General features: G+C 57.5%; 2 protein-coding genes across 2 annotated transcripts; one reads left to right on the top strand and one right to left on the bottom strand.

Moving 5' to 3' along the window:
* Positions 1–6904: 6904 nt before the first annotated feature.
* On the bottom strand, positions 6905–8719 carry PV07_05981 (uncharacterized protein; the record flags this gene model as incomplete). Its single annotated transcript, XM_016392919.1, has 2 exons — positions 6905–7921; positions 7994–8719. The coding sequence occupies 2 exons, from the start codon at positions 8717–8719 to the stop codon at positions 6905–6907; spliced, it is 1743 nt and encodes a 580-aa protein (XP_016250438.1).
* A 2088-nt stretch (positions 8720–10807) lies between these two features.
* PV07_05980 (uncharacterized protein) lies at positions 10808–11596 on the top strand (the record flags this gene model as incomplete). Its single annotated transcript, XM_016392918.1, has 1 exon — positions 10808–11596. One exon carries the CDS (start codon positions 10808–10810, stop codon positions 11594–11596), a length of 789 nt encoding a protein of 262 aa, XP_016250437.1.
* Positions 11597–16090: the final 4494 nt, after the last annotated feature.

Below are 16090 nucleotides of genomic sequence, written 5' to 3'. Positions count from 1 at the left end.
CATATATATACATACACCCCTCTTTCCCACAGGTTCGTCTAGCATTCAACTACCACCATGTCCTTCGAGATGACTGGGACGTCCACCATTACCGTCGAGCAAAAAGGCATCTACTGCGGCACGCCGACCTATCCACCGGATTTGAAAAACCTGTCCATCATCGTCACTGGCGCGAATGGCATCTCCGGTGACTACATGCTGAGGGCCCTTGCCGAGTCGCCGCAACGGTGGTCCAAAATCTACGCTCTCTCCCGAAAGCCACCCCAAGGTCAACTCGGCGTGAACGTGGCCTTTATTGCGGTGGACTTTCTGCAATCCCCCGAGCACATTGGGGCCACTCTGCGTCAGCATGGGGTGCAAGCGTGCGTGGTTTTCCACCCCCATAGACCTATGTGTGCCGAGTGCTATCCACTAACGCATAGCCAAAGCGATTACGCCGCCTTCTTCTCATACATACAGCCACCGCCGGTCGAGAAGGGAATCCTCTGGTCGGATCAGGACGAGATGTGCAGGGCCAATGGTGAGTGTGCTGCCTACATTTTCCTTTCTGCTGGTTCCCCACTCGACCGGGCCAACTGACAGTCCACTCGATCGGCACGACAGGCCAGCTGCTGAGCAACTTTCTCGGCGGGCTGGAGGCCGCGCAGATCCGACCGCGGCGGCTCCTCCTGCAGACCGGGGCGAAAAACTACGGCGTCCACCTCGGGCCGGCGACGGCGCCTCAGCGCGAGTCGGACCCGCGGGTGCTGCTCGAGCCCAACTTCTACTACACGCAGGAGGACGTGCTGTTCGAGTACGGGCGGCGGACCGGGGTGGAGTGGAACGTGGTGCGGCCGGCGGCCATCGTCGGCGCAGTGAAGACGGCCGCGATGAACATCGTCTGGCCGCTAGCCGTCTACGCCAGCGTACAGCGCCACCTGGGCGGCAAGCTGGCCTTCCCCGGCGACTGGGCCGCCTGGGACAAGGAGCAGACGCAGTCGTCCGCCCGGCTGAACAGCTACCTGTCAGAGTGGGCGCTGCTCACCCCGGCGGCCGCAAACCAGGCCTTCAACGCCGCCGACGGCGGGCCCTTCACTTGGGGCACGCTCTGGTGCGAATTGGCTCGCTGGTTCGGCCTGGAGTGCGTGCCGCCCGACGAGCACGCCGAGTACCGCGAGGTGCCCCTGGCCCACGACCAGCCTCCCAGAGGGTGAGTGTGATCCCCTCTCCTGTTGTCTCGATGCCTCCTAACCAGTTCCGCAGGTATGGCCCACAGGGCCACGTCAGGTACACGTTCACATTGACCGAATGGGCCCACCGGCCCGAGGTCCAAGAGGCGTGGAAGTCGCTGTCCGAGAAATACGGGCTCATGGCAAACCCCTTCGACGACGTGGACCAGATGTTCATGTTCCCCGACATTTGCATCTTGAATTCCTGGCCCACGACTTTGAGGTAAGTCGGCATCCTCGAGTCTGTCCCGTGCTCGGTGGAACTGATGCTCCCGGTGATCAGTCTCGAAAAAACGCGGAGATTCGGGTTCTTTGGCTACGTCGATAGCTGCCAAGCCATCAGGGAGGCGTGTGTGGAATATGAGCGGTTCAAGATGGTCCCGCCTATGCTCTCCGGGGCCTCCGGCGAGGAAGAGTAGTTACAACGTGCATTTGAGTGCTGCGGTGGAAATACCGCTTCTCAATCGTGAAATCAATTCGGGGTCTGCCATTCATGTCTTGTTTCCATTACGTGCACAGTGATATTCGCCAGTTGGACGGATCCTGTCACAGCGCAAACAGAGATACTTGAAACTGACGCGGAAGGTTACCTTCTTCTTTAGGGCAAGCATTGATAGATGGCCCGTTAACAATCTCTACAGTTTGGCCCTGCGCCTGTTCCTGTCTTCCTTGATCAGATGAGCCCCCTTCTCGGCCACGGCGTAGGTCGTCGCGAGGATGTTCCCGCTGACGTGAGCCGGGAACACGCTCGCGTCAACGACGCGGATGTTGGTCGTTCCCTTCACCACCAGTCGGTCGGTCACCGCTTCTCCCATGGCACACGTCCCGATCAGGTGATACTGCGTGCTGATGTGGTTCTTGAGGTACTCGATGCGGCCTTCCTCCGTGTCGAGGATGTCGCTATCTGCCGGGGGTAGTTCGCGTCGTGCGATGTGCCTGCTGAATGTCGGATGCTTGGATACTTGGTCGATCCATTTGATGCCCGCCGCGAGGACCTTGGCGTCCGCCTGATTGCCAAAGTATCCAGGGTTGATTTCGGGCTGCTGGAAGGGATCGCTCGATCTGATGTGGACGCTTCCGCGCGACAGGGGGTGCTCCAGGCACATGAGGAGCGAGACTTGGTGCTTGCCGGCCGGATGCGGTGCGAAGAACTGGGTTTGGTCGGAGCCCTTGGAGACGTCGAGCCGGCCACCCAGGCAGAATGTCTGAAGGTTGGCAAATTCGGGATGCGAAAGCCGGTCCAGGACCAACTCTTCACTCTTACGTTCAAACGACGTCGTGGCCTGGCTCTCGTCTCGAGCCTGGGCGACAGTGGCGGCGACCTCGGCCGGCGTGCTCACCGACGAATACGACACGAACCCCATGAGCATTCCCGGCGACCCATAAGGCCCCGTCCCGGTCTCCATGTAGGTCTGCTTGTGTGCCTCGGCATTGTCCTGGAGAGCGCTGGGAGAGGTGGCCACGTCGTTCTTCAGATCGAACAATAAACCGCTCAGGACGTGGTCCTGAAAGTTGGCCCCGATTGCGTCGTTCCGGACCTGAGACTTGATGCCGGCGCGCTCCAGGACGGTCTCATTCCCAATGCCGGAGAGTTCCAGGATCTGGGGACTCTGAATGGCCCCAGCGCAGACGATAACCTCTTCGCGGCACCTCGCACTGTAGGTTTGACCGCGGGATACGAACTCGACCCCCAACGCTCGAGTGCCGTCCAAGACAATCTTTGTGACATGGGACGATGTCAGCACTCGCAGGTTTCGCCGGGCCAAGTTTGGTCGCAGATATCCTGTGGCAGAGTAGCTGCGCTTGCCCGGGTCGGTGGAGCGGTTGACCACTCCGAGGCTGGAAAAGAAGCCCATGTGGTCGCCGCTCCACGCGTCTTTGATGGTTTTTGGGCGACCCGTGACGGCGTACGCCGCCTCGCAAAAGTCCTTCTCGAAATGAGGATGCCAGTCGTTGAAGGAGACGTGGATTGGACCGTCGGTGCCGTGATACTCGGCCGTCTTGTCGGGGTCGACCGGCATGAAGGTGGAATCCCGTCGAAGTCGACTGCGCTCCAAGGTCTCGTGCTTTTTGAAGTAGGGGAGCAAGTCCTTCCAGCCCCAGCCTTTATTCCCCAGCGCTACCCACGCATCGAGACATTCGGAGGCAGGTCGACAGTACATAAGGTAATTGATGCCGCTCGACCCTCCCAGCAGCTTTCCACGTGGCATCGAGTACACCTTGGTCCCGGCGTTGGCTTGTGGCGTGGACGAGAAACACCAGTCGTACTTGGGGAGCCCGATCATGGCCGGGTAGAGGCTCGGTGTCGACACGTTCGGATCGTCCATCCGATTCTCCCCTGCCTCGATCACCCCGACCGTGCAGTCGCGATCTTCGCTGAGTCGGGCGGCGACACAGGCCCCGGCGGTGCCGCCTCCCACGATGAGAAAGTCATACTCTGCAGTAACGAATTCTTCCGCTGTGCAGAATGCTGTGTGATTTTCCGCCATCTCGATGAAGCTTAAAAAAGTCCTGGGACAACAGACAGTGATCTGCTTGAGCGTGCGAATAAGGTGACAAGAAAGAGCTCATCAAAGCTTCCCGTGGGTTTAAAATATAGAAATTCCCTTCGAGACAGATTCAGGGTAGAAAGACGAAGCGCTGGTGCTGGAGAATCAATCCAATGAGCCACGAGATAGGTGCTTCCAGATTGACGAGGAGGGTGAGGCAGCCGGGGCAATGGCAGAGTTGCTCCTGCGACCGAATACCTCAGAGCAAGGTGGCATGTTTGAGCTCCCTGCTTCTCGGCTCTTTGAGAGACATGAGTTCTAGTAGTCTGCCGGCCCCAGAGTCTAGCCGGCAAGGCCTCGTCCCATAGTTCTAGCCACAGGCTAGACTTCAAAGGTCCGTGACATTCCGTGAAGATTCGACAACTCGACTTTTGCCGACGAGGCTTCAAGCAAATATAGGTTTCGGGATCTCGGCCAAAATCAATGTCTAGTTGTCTGCAGACCCTGCTGGAGGAGCGACCGGTGAGGCTGGGCGGCCGAACATACTCTGTGCACATGTGCCGAAGGTATCATGTTCCAGCCGGCCTCATTCACGCCTGCACCCGGCCCCATGGGGTGGGGAGTCTATTCCTCCCTCCACGGGGCAGTGGATCCGGTGCTGATAGACGCACGCACATATATATATATATATATATAGGCAGGAGAAAGATGTACGCAAGTACACAAGTACACTTACATTTATATTGACTGCGAAGGTTAGGGTTATAGACACTCACCGTCAGATTTTGTTGTCCATCATCATGGCTCGCGGTCAGGAACAGAATCTCACTGCTTTCAACTTGGCGGTAAGTAAGCTGTCGGCACTCGTTGACTCCCCGTCACCTTGACTCCCTCTTTTTGACCACGGTTTCAACTGCAGATTGTCTTCTCACTGTGCCTGGGAAGTCTTTCCTACGGATATAGCTTCAGTATTGTGTCAACGACGCTGGGCCAGCCGTCGTGGTACACGTATTTCGATCTGAGCCAGGATCCGACCAACCCACGATATGATTTTACTAACTCCATCCTCGGCACCATAAACGGCGTCTTCTCCGCCGGCGGATGCTTTGGCGCTCTATTTGTCGCATGGGCCTGTGATCGCCTCGGCCGTCGAAGCAGCATCCTCTTGGCCGGCCCAGTGGCTGTCGTCGGGGGTGCTTTGCAAGGGGGGGCCGCACACATCGCCATGTTTCTCGTCGGCCGTCTTTTGAGTGGGTTTGCCGTGGGTGAGTGCCTGCTCAGCTGCTCAACCGTCTCTACGATTTCATTTTCGAGATAGTTACCGTCGTCACAAAACAGGTATGCTGGTCGTGTTGGTGCCGCTGTTCCAGTCCGAAGTCGCACCACCAGCGACCCGTGGATTTCTCGTCGCCCAACATGGTACGTTGTCACCGCAGCTGTCCCATGACTCCCATATTCTCACCTGCTTACCCACCGACAGGGGTCATTTTGGTCCTTGGCTACGTTTTGGCGGCCTGGATCGGAGTGGCATGTTACTTTTCCTCCAATCCACACTTTCAATGGCGCTTCCCTTTGTGCCTCCAGTCTCTCTGGCCTTTGTGTATGCTGGCTTTGGTGCCTGTAATTCCCGAGTCACCAAGATGGCGTACGTGTACCCAAAAACAAAGTTCGATTAAGACCACGCATCACTGACAAAGCTCACCAGTGCTGATGAACGGCAAGCCCAAGGAAGCATGGGCCGTCATCCACAAACTTCACCACAGCGGAAAAGTTGATGGTGGTGGTGGTGGTGGTTGTGGCGAGGTCCGTTCGCATTTTGCAAGAGAGGAATTCTACCAGATCTTTCGACAGGTCGAGGTTGACCTATCTCTGGCCAGCCAGGAGACCGTATGGACGCTTTTCACCAAACCTTCCTACCGTCGACGCATGATCTGTGCCTTTCTGACCACCTTCGGGACCGAGTCAACGGGGATTCTGGTCATCTACAGTAAGTGTCCGAGCCCGATGTGACATGGACAAGCCGGCCAAACTGACCACGGTGGACCGTTGATAGATTACAGTGTGCTTTTATACCAAGGGCTCGGCTTCAGCGGAAGTACATCTCTTATCCTGGCGGCATCCTACGTCACAGTGGCCTGTATGGGGAACTACATCAACTCGATTCTCGTCGACAAGGTCGGCAGAGTCAAACTTTTTGGTTCGTTTGAACTCTCTTGCGGACAGCCCGACGCTCTCGTGAGGATTGTGAGGCTGACCGCTAGGACACCAGTGACGGGCTGCATCGGCTGCATGGTTTGCTTGAGCTTCGAGACGGCGTTGAGCGCCGAGTACATCGGCAGCAACCACACGGCGGGGTTGAGTGCCGGGGTCTTCTTCCTCTTCGCATATGTCGCCTTGTAAGTGCTCTGGTCCTTGATGTGCATTGTGCCTCTTCTAATGAAACGCCCCCTCTGCAGCTATGGGAGTTGCCTCGACGCCAACACGTTCGTCTACTGCAGCGAGATCTTCCCGACGCACATCCGCTCGCGGGGAGTTGCGTTTTCCATCTCAATCCTGTTCCTCTCCACCATCGCCTACCTCACGCCCGCCCCGACGGCCTTCGGAAACATCGGATGGAGATACTACCTCGTCTTCATCGTCTTGACCGCCATCTGCACGCCGTGCATGTGGTATCTGTTCCCAGAGACCAAGGGACTGTCCCTGGAGGAAATCGGCGAAAAGTTCGGTGACGAGGTGGTCGTCCACCTGGATGAAGTGACGGACGAGCAAATTGCGCAGCTGGACGAAATCACCTCCTTCAAAGCGTCAGATCTTGTGCAAGAAAAGCCTGCGGCGTCGACCGTGGAGACAGTGTGAGTGGAAGAACAGCGGCTGTTTGTGGGCAAGTGGTGGAGGGGTCGAGTAGTGCATCAAGGAAAAAGGGGGCAGAAGAGGCAGCGTTGTCAACTAGTCAAGACTGGTATAGTCGAATTTGACTATAGTCACAGCCTCGCGCGTTGACATATTCCTGACTAGCCAGAGCTTGGCAGTGGAGCCGGATATTTCATTGGCTACACGCTGGGAAATACTCCAGTACTCCGTCTAGTAGAGAGAGCCTGGGCTTGAAAATTACACGGCCATTCTCCCGGCCAACATACTCTGCACAGTCTGTTCAAATAAGTGCTAATCCCCTCTGATGCTCGCCGATCCATTCAAGCAAAGTGCAGCCTAGACTAAGACGTCGTCCCACAAAAGCCAGCTGCCAATGTCGCCCCCCGTGATTTCTCGATCCTGTCCCAGGTCCGAATTCATGCCGTAGAGATGATGGCCTGGATTGGCTATGAGGCCGAGCGAATCGTCGAGGATGGTGGAGAGATCGTCGGTCTCGCTGGCTCGGGCGAATTCACCCACAGAGTCGTGGATGCCAATGGCCAGGTTCTCGCCCTCCGTGACGCGATCCTGGGGGAAGAGATGCCACTGATTGCAGAGCTCGTCGCCGTAGTCTTGGAAAAGGAGTCGTTGTGCCGGCGTGATCGGTCGGTCAGGCAACGACAGTATAGCAGCGGCTGAGGTTGCTTGTCCGAAGATGCGGTCGCGGACTTTGGAATACAGCCTTTGAGAGCCCGTGGCAGAGGGCCACTTCTTCTCGAGCTCCACCTGCGCCCGCTCGATGATGCGCAGGTTGAACTCGGCGGTGGCGCGCAACGACGTGTACTGGCAGCAGCGCAGTTGTGTCAGGGACGCAGCCAGGAGGTAAAAGGTGAAGACGGGGCCGAGGAAGCGCACGTCGTCGCGGATCAGAAACTCGTCAAACAGGCCGGCGATGAGCGACGAGGCGAGGATGGCCACACGGGACGGCGGGTCGTTGATGTTACTGGGGTGATTCGCGATGACCAGCGCCGCGAGGTACGCCACGTGTAACTGGCGCGTCTCGAAATTGTACGGCATCAGTCTCCGGGGCAGTGGCTCTTCGTAGATCTTGAGCTCGGGCGGCAGGGCCTGGATCCACGCGCGCAGCTTCGTCTCCAGCTCGAGACGATTGTCGCTGGGAAAGGCCTTGGGCGGGTGGTGGCGCTCGGCGATGTCGCCCAGGATGAGACAGATCTTGACGTACGACACGAATCGGGCGGGCATCGCCAGGCCTGATGCCCGGAAGTCGGACTCGCAGGGCATGGGAACGTCGCTGTCATAGAGCTTGATAGCACGAGGCCGGCCATGCGCCACACTGATACAGCAATCCCGGGCCTGGATGTACAAGAGGTCAATGGTCAATGTCCAATCGACAAAACAACATCGTGGACGCGATGGGACACTTACCACCAGTGACCACCATATCCTGCGCTGGAGAGACGCATTCACCGGGGCCTTGCCGTCCTGGTGCAGGCCAATCTGAAAGGCAATGCTCACGGCCAGGCGCAGCCACGAGTAGGCTGTGTCAAGGGAGAAGCTCTCCGGACCGTGCGGCGTCCACCACTGGAGGGTGCAGGCGGCGATCAGGCAGACGACGGGATCCTTTTCCGAGTCCAGCCAGAAGAGCGTCTTTGCCCGGGCGTACAGCTCGGCTGACGAGGCATACGTGATGGGGATGGAGGCCATGCGGCTGCCGGCCATGAGCATCGCCTGGAGCAGGAGCGGAGAGCTAGGGCAGTCGAGCGTCGCCCGGAACTTGGCCTGGTTGTTGACGACGGGCATCCACGGGTGGCAGTGCCGCCAGTAGCTCTCCAGCAGCACGTCCCGCACCACGCGCGGCGGCACGTCCAGCGCCTTTTGCAGGCGGAAGATCTCGGCCGACGTCTGCTCGAAGACGCTGGGCACGTCGTTCGGCGGCGGCTCGTCCTCGTCCATGTGTCCGCCCGGCGCGGCCAGGTACGCCCCTCGTCCGACAAAGGTGCGGAAGCCGGACGCCGGCGTCGTGGCACTCTCGCTGGCTTCATGCGTCGATACCGCGGCGGCCTTGTATTGAGGGGCGGCAGCGGAAGCCGTAGCAGAAGGCCCCAAGCTGGACTGGCTCATTCTGCCACCGTCTAGTCGGGGAGCATCCATCGTGGCTGGCTATTAAATAGAAAAATGGTCAGCCAAACGCCGCGTTATACAACCGGAAACACACACTTCGAGCAAAGGCCAGCGGTGACTTTCTCCCTCAGTGTTGTGCCCCTGGGACCGAGACGGTGCATTTGCACTTTGATTGGGCCTGCAACGCTCCGACAGTCCATTGTTCTTCCGCTGCTTCGGTTGGCGACATCGAGGCTCGCAGACTTCGCCATCTCGACGACAATTGGTACAAGGGATTCCCACAGGCACCATGTCGCAGCGCACCTTTCTCCGGTGGCAGGTGCAGCATGCGCGGCCCGCACGTCGCCTCGAGCTTCGGGGGTTGATTTCGTCCTCCATGGGCCCTCGGGCTCCCTCAACCCCTGCTCCCAAAAACATGGACATGTGCAAAGGCGAGAGGGTTGCACCGCGGTGTTTGTCAAGTATGGTGGATCGACGTGATAAGCTGGTGGTTGTAAGGAGACGCCAACAGTATTGTCAGGGGCATTGAAACCATATACTTGGCTACGCAAAGTTGTGAAAAAAAGGTCGTTCAACGTTAGCGGTCTCGGTAAGGTGGCATTTAAGCATCCTTCTAGCCTCCCAGCTACTCGGCCCCGAAACCCGCAACCCCGCAGTACAAGGACAAACTTAAAGTGCGTGTACGTGGGGAGGAGAAGGGGAGATTTAGGCGCGTCATGGAGCTGGAGTAGGTAGGTCCATTATCTTGCCCAGAGGTCTTCCGTCCCCAGTGCCAAGTGAGAAATCCCTCCAGTAAACCTACGTTCCCTGCTCTAAATGATGCCTCATAAAACAGGCTAATGGCCAGGGTTCTAGGAGACCTGTGGGGCCATGTATGACCACTAGGGCTTCGTGGGAGCCTTGCTGGATCTCGCACAAACAGCCCATGCACTCCCGTATAGAGGGCGTTCATGGGTGAGTGAAATGGACGCTGGAGATGTTAAGATCTTGACCCTAGAATCCCTTTCCTCCCTCGTCATCATGCAATGGACACACCACTCAAGGTTGAATGACAGACCTTTCAAGGCAAATTCCACCCCAGGTGGTCAATGCAATGCAGAACGATTTCCTCCACCCAGGTAGCTTCGGTATAATCGGCTCATCGGTAAGCCAATCATCTCGCTGGATCGTTTGGCGGTTTCTCGGTTTCTCGGTATATCGGTAACCGGCGTCGGTTAACTCGGCGATGTCGTGTTTTAGCGCCTTGGCACTTCTACCATTGGGTAGGCTTGACCGACCCTCCTTCATGAATACACACATACCATACGCCCTTATTACCTCAGTGTACGCACAGTGTTCTATACAGACCTCCTGTCAGGCCATTCAGCGGAGACGGAAAGGGTCCCAATTCTCCAGCCAAGGCTCTGGTTCGGATTCGGATCAAAGATTGATTCTGATAGTGTTCGAGTGTCGCCCACAAAATAGAGAAAGAGACAATTGAGTGTTGACGGGAAGAGAGAGGACCTCGGATTAGGTTGAACAGCCAATCTGTCCTCCTCTCTTTTCCAGCCAGCCTTACCATTGCCAAGGACGACATCATCAAAGATCGTGACTTGTGTGATTCACATCTTTTGAGACATGACCGCCCTCTCTCAGAGATTCGAAAATTGTATCTGAAGGCCGTAGCGCAAGCAATTCTCCGTCTACGATTGATGGTGTTTAGCTTCGTGATCTCCTGACACACTAGGTCGTGCAGGCCCTTGATACCGTACACCGCCATCGAGTTAACCACATGGCAACTATGTAAGCAGTGTGAATCCCAGTGGATTTTCCCCTTTGTTTCTTTTCATTTTTGGGTGTAGGCTTGTTGCCCCACGACGAGGCTTTGGTCGCTTCATCCACATGGCTGCGGATACCTGAACCTTCGGTACGCAAGAGTATGCAAACGTCCGACGGCTCGGCAGGACATGTAACACGGAAGAAGGGGGTTGCAGGGGATTACGCATAAATACATAATGGCAAAGGTCGGATGCAACCAGTTATTGCTCAAAACGCGGGACCGATTTTCAGGGTGGTCGTTGCGCCATATGTTCAATATTCCACCGCGTATACGCCGTGCCCTTACTGGAGAACCTGGTCATGTCACACTCCTTACTACTCACGCTTCCACCCGAGCTACGACGACATATCTTCCAGCATTACTTTGAACTCCAGCCTCTCGGTCCCGCGTCTGGCCCCATCCCCTGGTGCGGAGCGTCGGCCACCCTTCGTGAAGTGACATGTTTGTCCGGCACGGTCAAGACCATCTTGGCTCTGGAACGCCGCGGCCACCGGGGGAGGTTAGTCGACGTGCCTACTCCAACGCGTCTCTTCCTCGTGTGCCGGCGAATCTACGGCGAGGCGGTGGCTCTGTTCTACGGCTCGCTCATGTTTACCATCGACCCGTCCATCTCCAGGTTCTCGCCCTCTTCTCTCTCGCAGGTCATGGGTCATACGGCTGGTTTTCTCCGGAAAGTCCAGATCGACCGGAGACTCTGTCTGCGGGAGACCACCGACCGCGGTGGAGAGCACGAGAGATTGGCCGAGGCAACGACGCTCCTTTTGAAGGACGCCCAAATGATCCGGCGCTCTCTCAGCAAGGTTGAGGCATTGGTCATCCGACTGGCCATCAGGTACCCTGTTGACGAGCAGGATCAAGACTGGTTCATTGCCCAAGTAGCGACAGACTTGTGCCAAAGGGTCTCGGTTGAGACGACAGGCTGGACGGTTGCTCACTGCACCCACAATGACCGCGTTACGGCGACGCTGGATACTCCGCTGCTGTTGGCCCAACTATTACTGCAGCGTCTGTCGGCAGCGACGACTCTGGCCGACGAAAACCTCCACTGCGAAGAAGACTATATAGTAGATATCGAAGGGACCGTATAGGCTGAAGGTTGCAACGAGGGTCTCACGCAACTGTGGCTTGTCCGTCAGAACCCAAGTAGGCTGCATGTGTGTGTGTGTGTGTGTGTGTGTGTGTGTTTTAACTTTTCAGCTAGAGTATTTGCGGACTTGAAGAATATGTTGTGCACAAAGGTACCAGCCTCGTGGAACCCGAGCCTCTCCTTAGACCGGGAAGAGAGAAGAGCCGAGGAACCGAAATTCCTAGCAACATGCAGTTGTTGCCCTGTCTTCCCTGCGTACAGCCGCACCACATGGTCCGACGTCGAGGCCGCCCCGCAACACAACTTCACACTCTGAGAGTCTCATTTCTCCACCCGAAGCAACAAGCCTTACCGTAGGGCATCTCTCACTAAAAAAAATCCCGGTAGTGCTTCGACACTGGTATTGCCTGTCCGCTTGGGAATAGTGGTACGGACGAAAGACGCACAAAACTCTGGACTCGGTCAGCTAGTCCTAAATAATGCCTCTGCTATCATCTAACAACGATTGCCGTATAGAGACACATCAGCATGATACTGTGATTCTGAGCTTGGCGATCTCTGACCTGTTACCCTGGTTTTGGAAGTTGTGATCCAACATTTGCGGTGTCCATCATGCCTCTGGTTGATCACACTTTTTTCGTCGGGGTTTCATTAAAACCTTGCCTGCAAACGGCTCACCGTGTACGGTCCGGACAGCAACGATTTCTTTCGACCTGCGCATCGAAGCAGAAATGGGGGAGAAGGACTCAAGGCTGGATGAGGCTAATCTTATATCAAAGAGCGTATGCCAGTACTTCCACGCAAGACCTTGATCGCATGGTGAGTGAGAGAGCTCTTCGTGATGCTACAGATCTCAAACACTCGAGACATCCTAAACAACATGCTAAAACCCTTGAGGTGTTCCAGCACAGAGCAGACTCGTTCCTGCAAGGGAATGCAGCAAACTACCTGGACGAGATGTACAGAATGTGGCAGGATGATCCCTACTCGGTCCACGCGTCGTGGCAAGTGTACTTTGCTCGGTTACTAGATCGCAAAATGCCCGCCTGGCAGGCATTTGAGCCGCCTCCGGGATTCTTGTCGTCCCGCCACGAAGCAGATCCTCGGCCCTCTGTAGTCCAGGCGGTGCTCGACAAGCGACCAAGCGTGCAGCAGCTTGTGTCTGCGTACCGGACCCAGGGCCACCGACACGCAGATCTTAATCCTCTCGACACTCGACCACGACCGGCGCTGGCGGAGCTTGACCCTGCGTTTTATGGTCTCACTCAGCACGACATGGACCGAGAATTCGCGCTGGGACCAGATCTACTCCCGGGATTTCTCGCTGATGGACGACAGTCTCTGCGTCTCAGGGACATCATTGACGTCTGCCGGTCAATCTACTGCTCAACCTACGGAGTCGAGTGGCAGCACATCACGGACCCAATCAAGCGCGAATGGCTCCGGCAGCGTCTCGAGGTTCCTACGCCGTTCCACTTCACCAAGGCCGAAAAGCAGACCATTCTTCACGAAATCACGTCCGCGTCCATGTTGGAGCGCTTTCTGGGAACCAAGTATCCCAGCGACAAGAGATTCGGGCTGGACGGCGCCGAGGCACTGGCTCCAGCCATGGCGACGCTCATCGACTGGAGTGCCGACGTGCACGGCGTCGACGAAGTGGTCATCGGGAGTTGCCACCGAGGTCGTTTGACCATGATGGGCAGCGTCTATGGGAAGCCGTACGACGCCATCCTTGCCGAGTTCGCGGGCAAGACTCGTTTCCAGCTTCTTCCCGGCATGACCAGCGACGTCAAGTCCCATCTCGGCGTCGACAGCACGCGCACCACGGGCCAAGGCCGGCAGGTCTTGTTGTCGCTGCTGGCCAATCCGTCGCACTTGGAGGCCGTCGACCCGATCGCGGGCGGGAAAACGCGCGCCACGCAGCGTCTTCTGGGCGATACCGAGCACAAGCATGTCCTCTGTGTGACGCTGCATGGCGACGCGGCGTTTGCAGGCCAGGGCGTGGTGTATGAAACCTTGAACATGTCCAAGGTGCGCACGTACGACGTCGGAGGCACCATCCGGCTCGTGGTGAACAACCAGTTGGGCTTCACCGCCGACTCGGTTGCGACCCGTTCGACCATGTACTGTTCCGACATCGCCAGGTTTGTCGGCGCTCCCGTTTTCCACGTCAACGGCGACGACCCGGAGGCCGTCACCTTTGTCTGCCAGCTAGCCGCGGACTGGAGAGCCACATTTCACACCGACTGCGTCGTCGACCTGGTCTGTTACCGCAGGTATGGACACCAAGAGCTCGACCTGCCGGACCTGACGCAGCCTGTGATGTATGAAAAAATCGCCAAACAGACGCCCCTGCTCGAGGCATATGCGTCAAAGCTGCTTGCCGAGGGTACTGTCAGCCAGGCTGAGTTGGACGCCCAACAACAGAGGATCTCGGCCCATCTCAACGAGTCGTTCTCGGCGAGCAAGGACTACCAGCCTCTTCCACAACCCTCGCCTCCTGGCTGGCGGCACCTCCCATCTCCAGCGCATGTGGCTGAGGATATCATGCCTGATGGCACTACAGCGGTGGACGGTGACATCTTGGACAGCATTGCACGGCAGACCATGACCATTCCCAAGGATTTGAAGGTCCACAAAAACTTGCGGAGGGTCATCGAGGCCCGCAAACAAGGCTTCGAGCAGGGCTCGGTGGATTGGGCCACGGCCGAAGCACTGGCATATGGTACGCTGTGCCTCGACGGCCATCACGTCCGCCTGACCGGCCAGGATGTCCAACGAGGGACATTTGCGCATCGCCACGCGGTCTTGCACGACCAGGAGACCGGGCGGACGTGGACTCCTCTAAACCTGCTGTCCGCAACGCAGGCACCCTTTTCCGTAGCCAATTCTCCCCTCAGCGAGTACGCGCCGCTCGGCTTCGAGTACGGGTACAGCCTGGCGGACCCAAGCTCGTTGGTCGTGTGGGAGGCGCAGTTCGGCGACTTTGTCAACAACGCCCAGGTCGTCGTCGACAACCTGCTCGCGACAGGTGAGGTCAAGTGGATGGACCGGTCCGGCTTGGTCTTGTTTCTGCCCCACGGGTACGACGGCCAGGGCCCCGAGCATTCGTCCGCACGGCTGGAGAGGTTTCTGCAGCTCGCCAGCGAGGACGGGACGAGCTGGCCGGCGGACGTGCAGAGACGGCACCAAGACTGCAATGTGCAAGTGACCTACATCACCTCGCCTGCGAACCTATTTCACGTTCTGCGCCGGCAGATGCACCGGCCGTATCGGAAGCGTAAGTGTGTTACTCTCTCAGCCCTCTCGCCAAGTCGAAAACAAGATCCCCGTCTCGACCAGTGCATGGCCTCTTGGGGGTGATCACATGGCTGACGTACAGATTCGAACAGCTCTGGTAATCCTGTTTTCCAAGTCCCTGCTCCGGCACGCGTCGACCGTCTCCGCCGTCAGCGACCTCGTCGGCGCGTCTCGCTTCCTGCCCGTCCTCCCGGACCCGACGCACGGGACGTCGATCGACGCGCCCGAATCGATCAGGCGCGTCGTCTTCTGCTCCGGCCAGGTCTACGCCGCTCTGCACGCCCACCGGGACCGGGCGGGGATCCGGGACGCGGCCATCACGCGGCTCGAGGAACTGCACCCCTTCCCGTGGTCGGACGTCCGGGACACGCTCGCGCGATACCCCCACGCCGAGTCGGTCGTCTGGGCGCAAGAAGAGCCGCGCAACGGCGGCGCCTGGCAGTACGTCCGCGATCGCTTCGAGACCGTGTTTCCTCGGACGGACGCCCATCGGGACCAGCGCATCCTGTACGCGGGCCGGCCGACGGCGGCCGCCACCGCCGTCGGGGTCAAGTCGGTGCACGAGGCGCAGCAGCAGCAGCTCCTGGAACTCGCCTTCTTGGTGAACGGGTAGTGTCTGATGCGGGGACATGATATAGCATAGCGGCCGACAAGAAGCGGCGGATGCCCAGATATATATATATAGGGAATGGATCGGGGCCGCAAGTTCAAGCGCAAGTTCGTACAACCGCAAGTTCGCTTAGTGCTTGGCAGAAACGAACTACACCTCAAGTCGGACACTAACTATACCCTTACACTTGAGAGCTTTTTCCGTTACGATGCTGCGTTCTTTCCCCAGAAGTCGAGCCCGTCGCATTTTCGTATCGATACTAGATATAAATCTACCTAGAGGTCCCTAATATCTTAAATATCTCTATAAGGGTCCTAAAATAGATCTTCTATTGAGGTACTTGAATGGGCTCCCGAACCCGTCCTCAGCCCCCAGGACACAGCTAAAGCTCAGGATTCATGTCCTCACCTAATCAGCATTCCCGAGACAGAATTCCCTGGAGTCTATTTCGGTAGCACTTCGGGCTGATTGCTTCCTCGTTGAGAAGATCTTAGCGCTCTTAGCACGCTATATATAAAACGGTGAATAACGACTTCGGGTGGATAACTGAGAGAAAACGCAACTCCGTACTCGTCGAGCACCGAC

The sequence above is a fragment of the Cladophialophora immunda genome, assembly GCF_000835495.1.
Source record: "Cladophialophora immunda strain CBS 83496 unplaced genomic scaffold supercont1.3, whole genome shotgun sequence".
Lineage (NCBI taxonomy): Eukaryota > Fungi > Ascomycota > Eurotiomycetes > Chaetothyriales > Herpotrichiellaceae > Cladophialophora > Cladophialophora immunda.
Note: the sequence above shows the minus strand (reverse complement) of the source record. Positions and strands in the feature narration are given on the sequence as shown.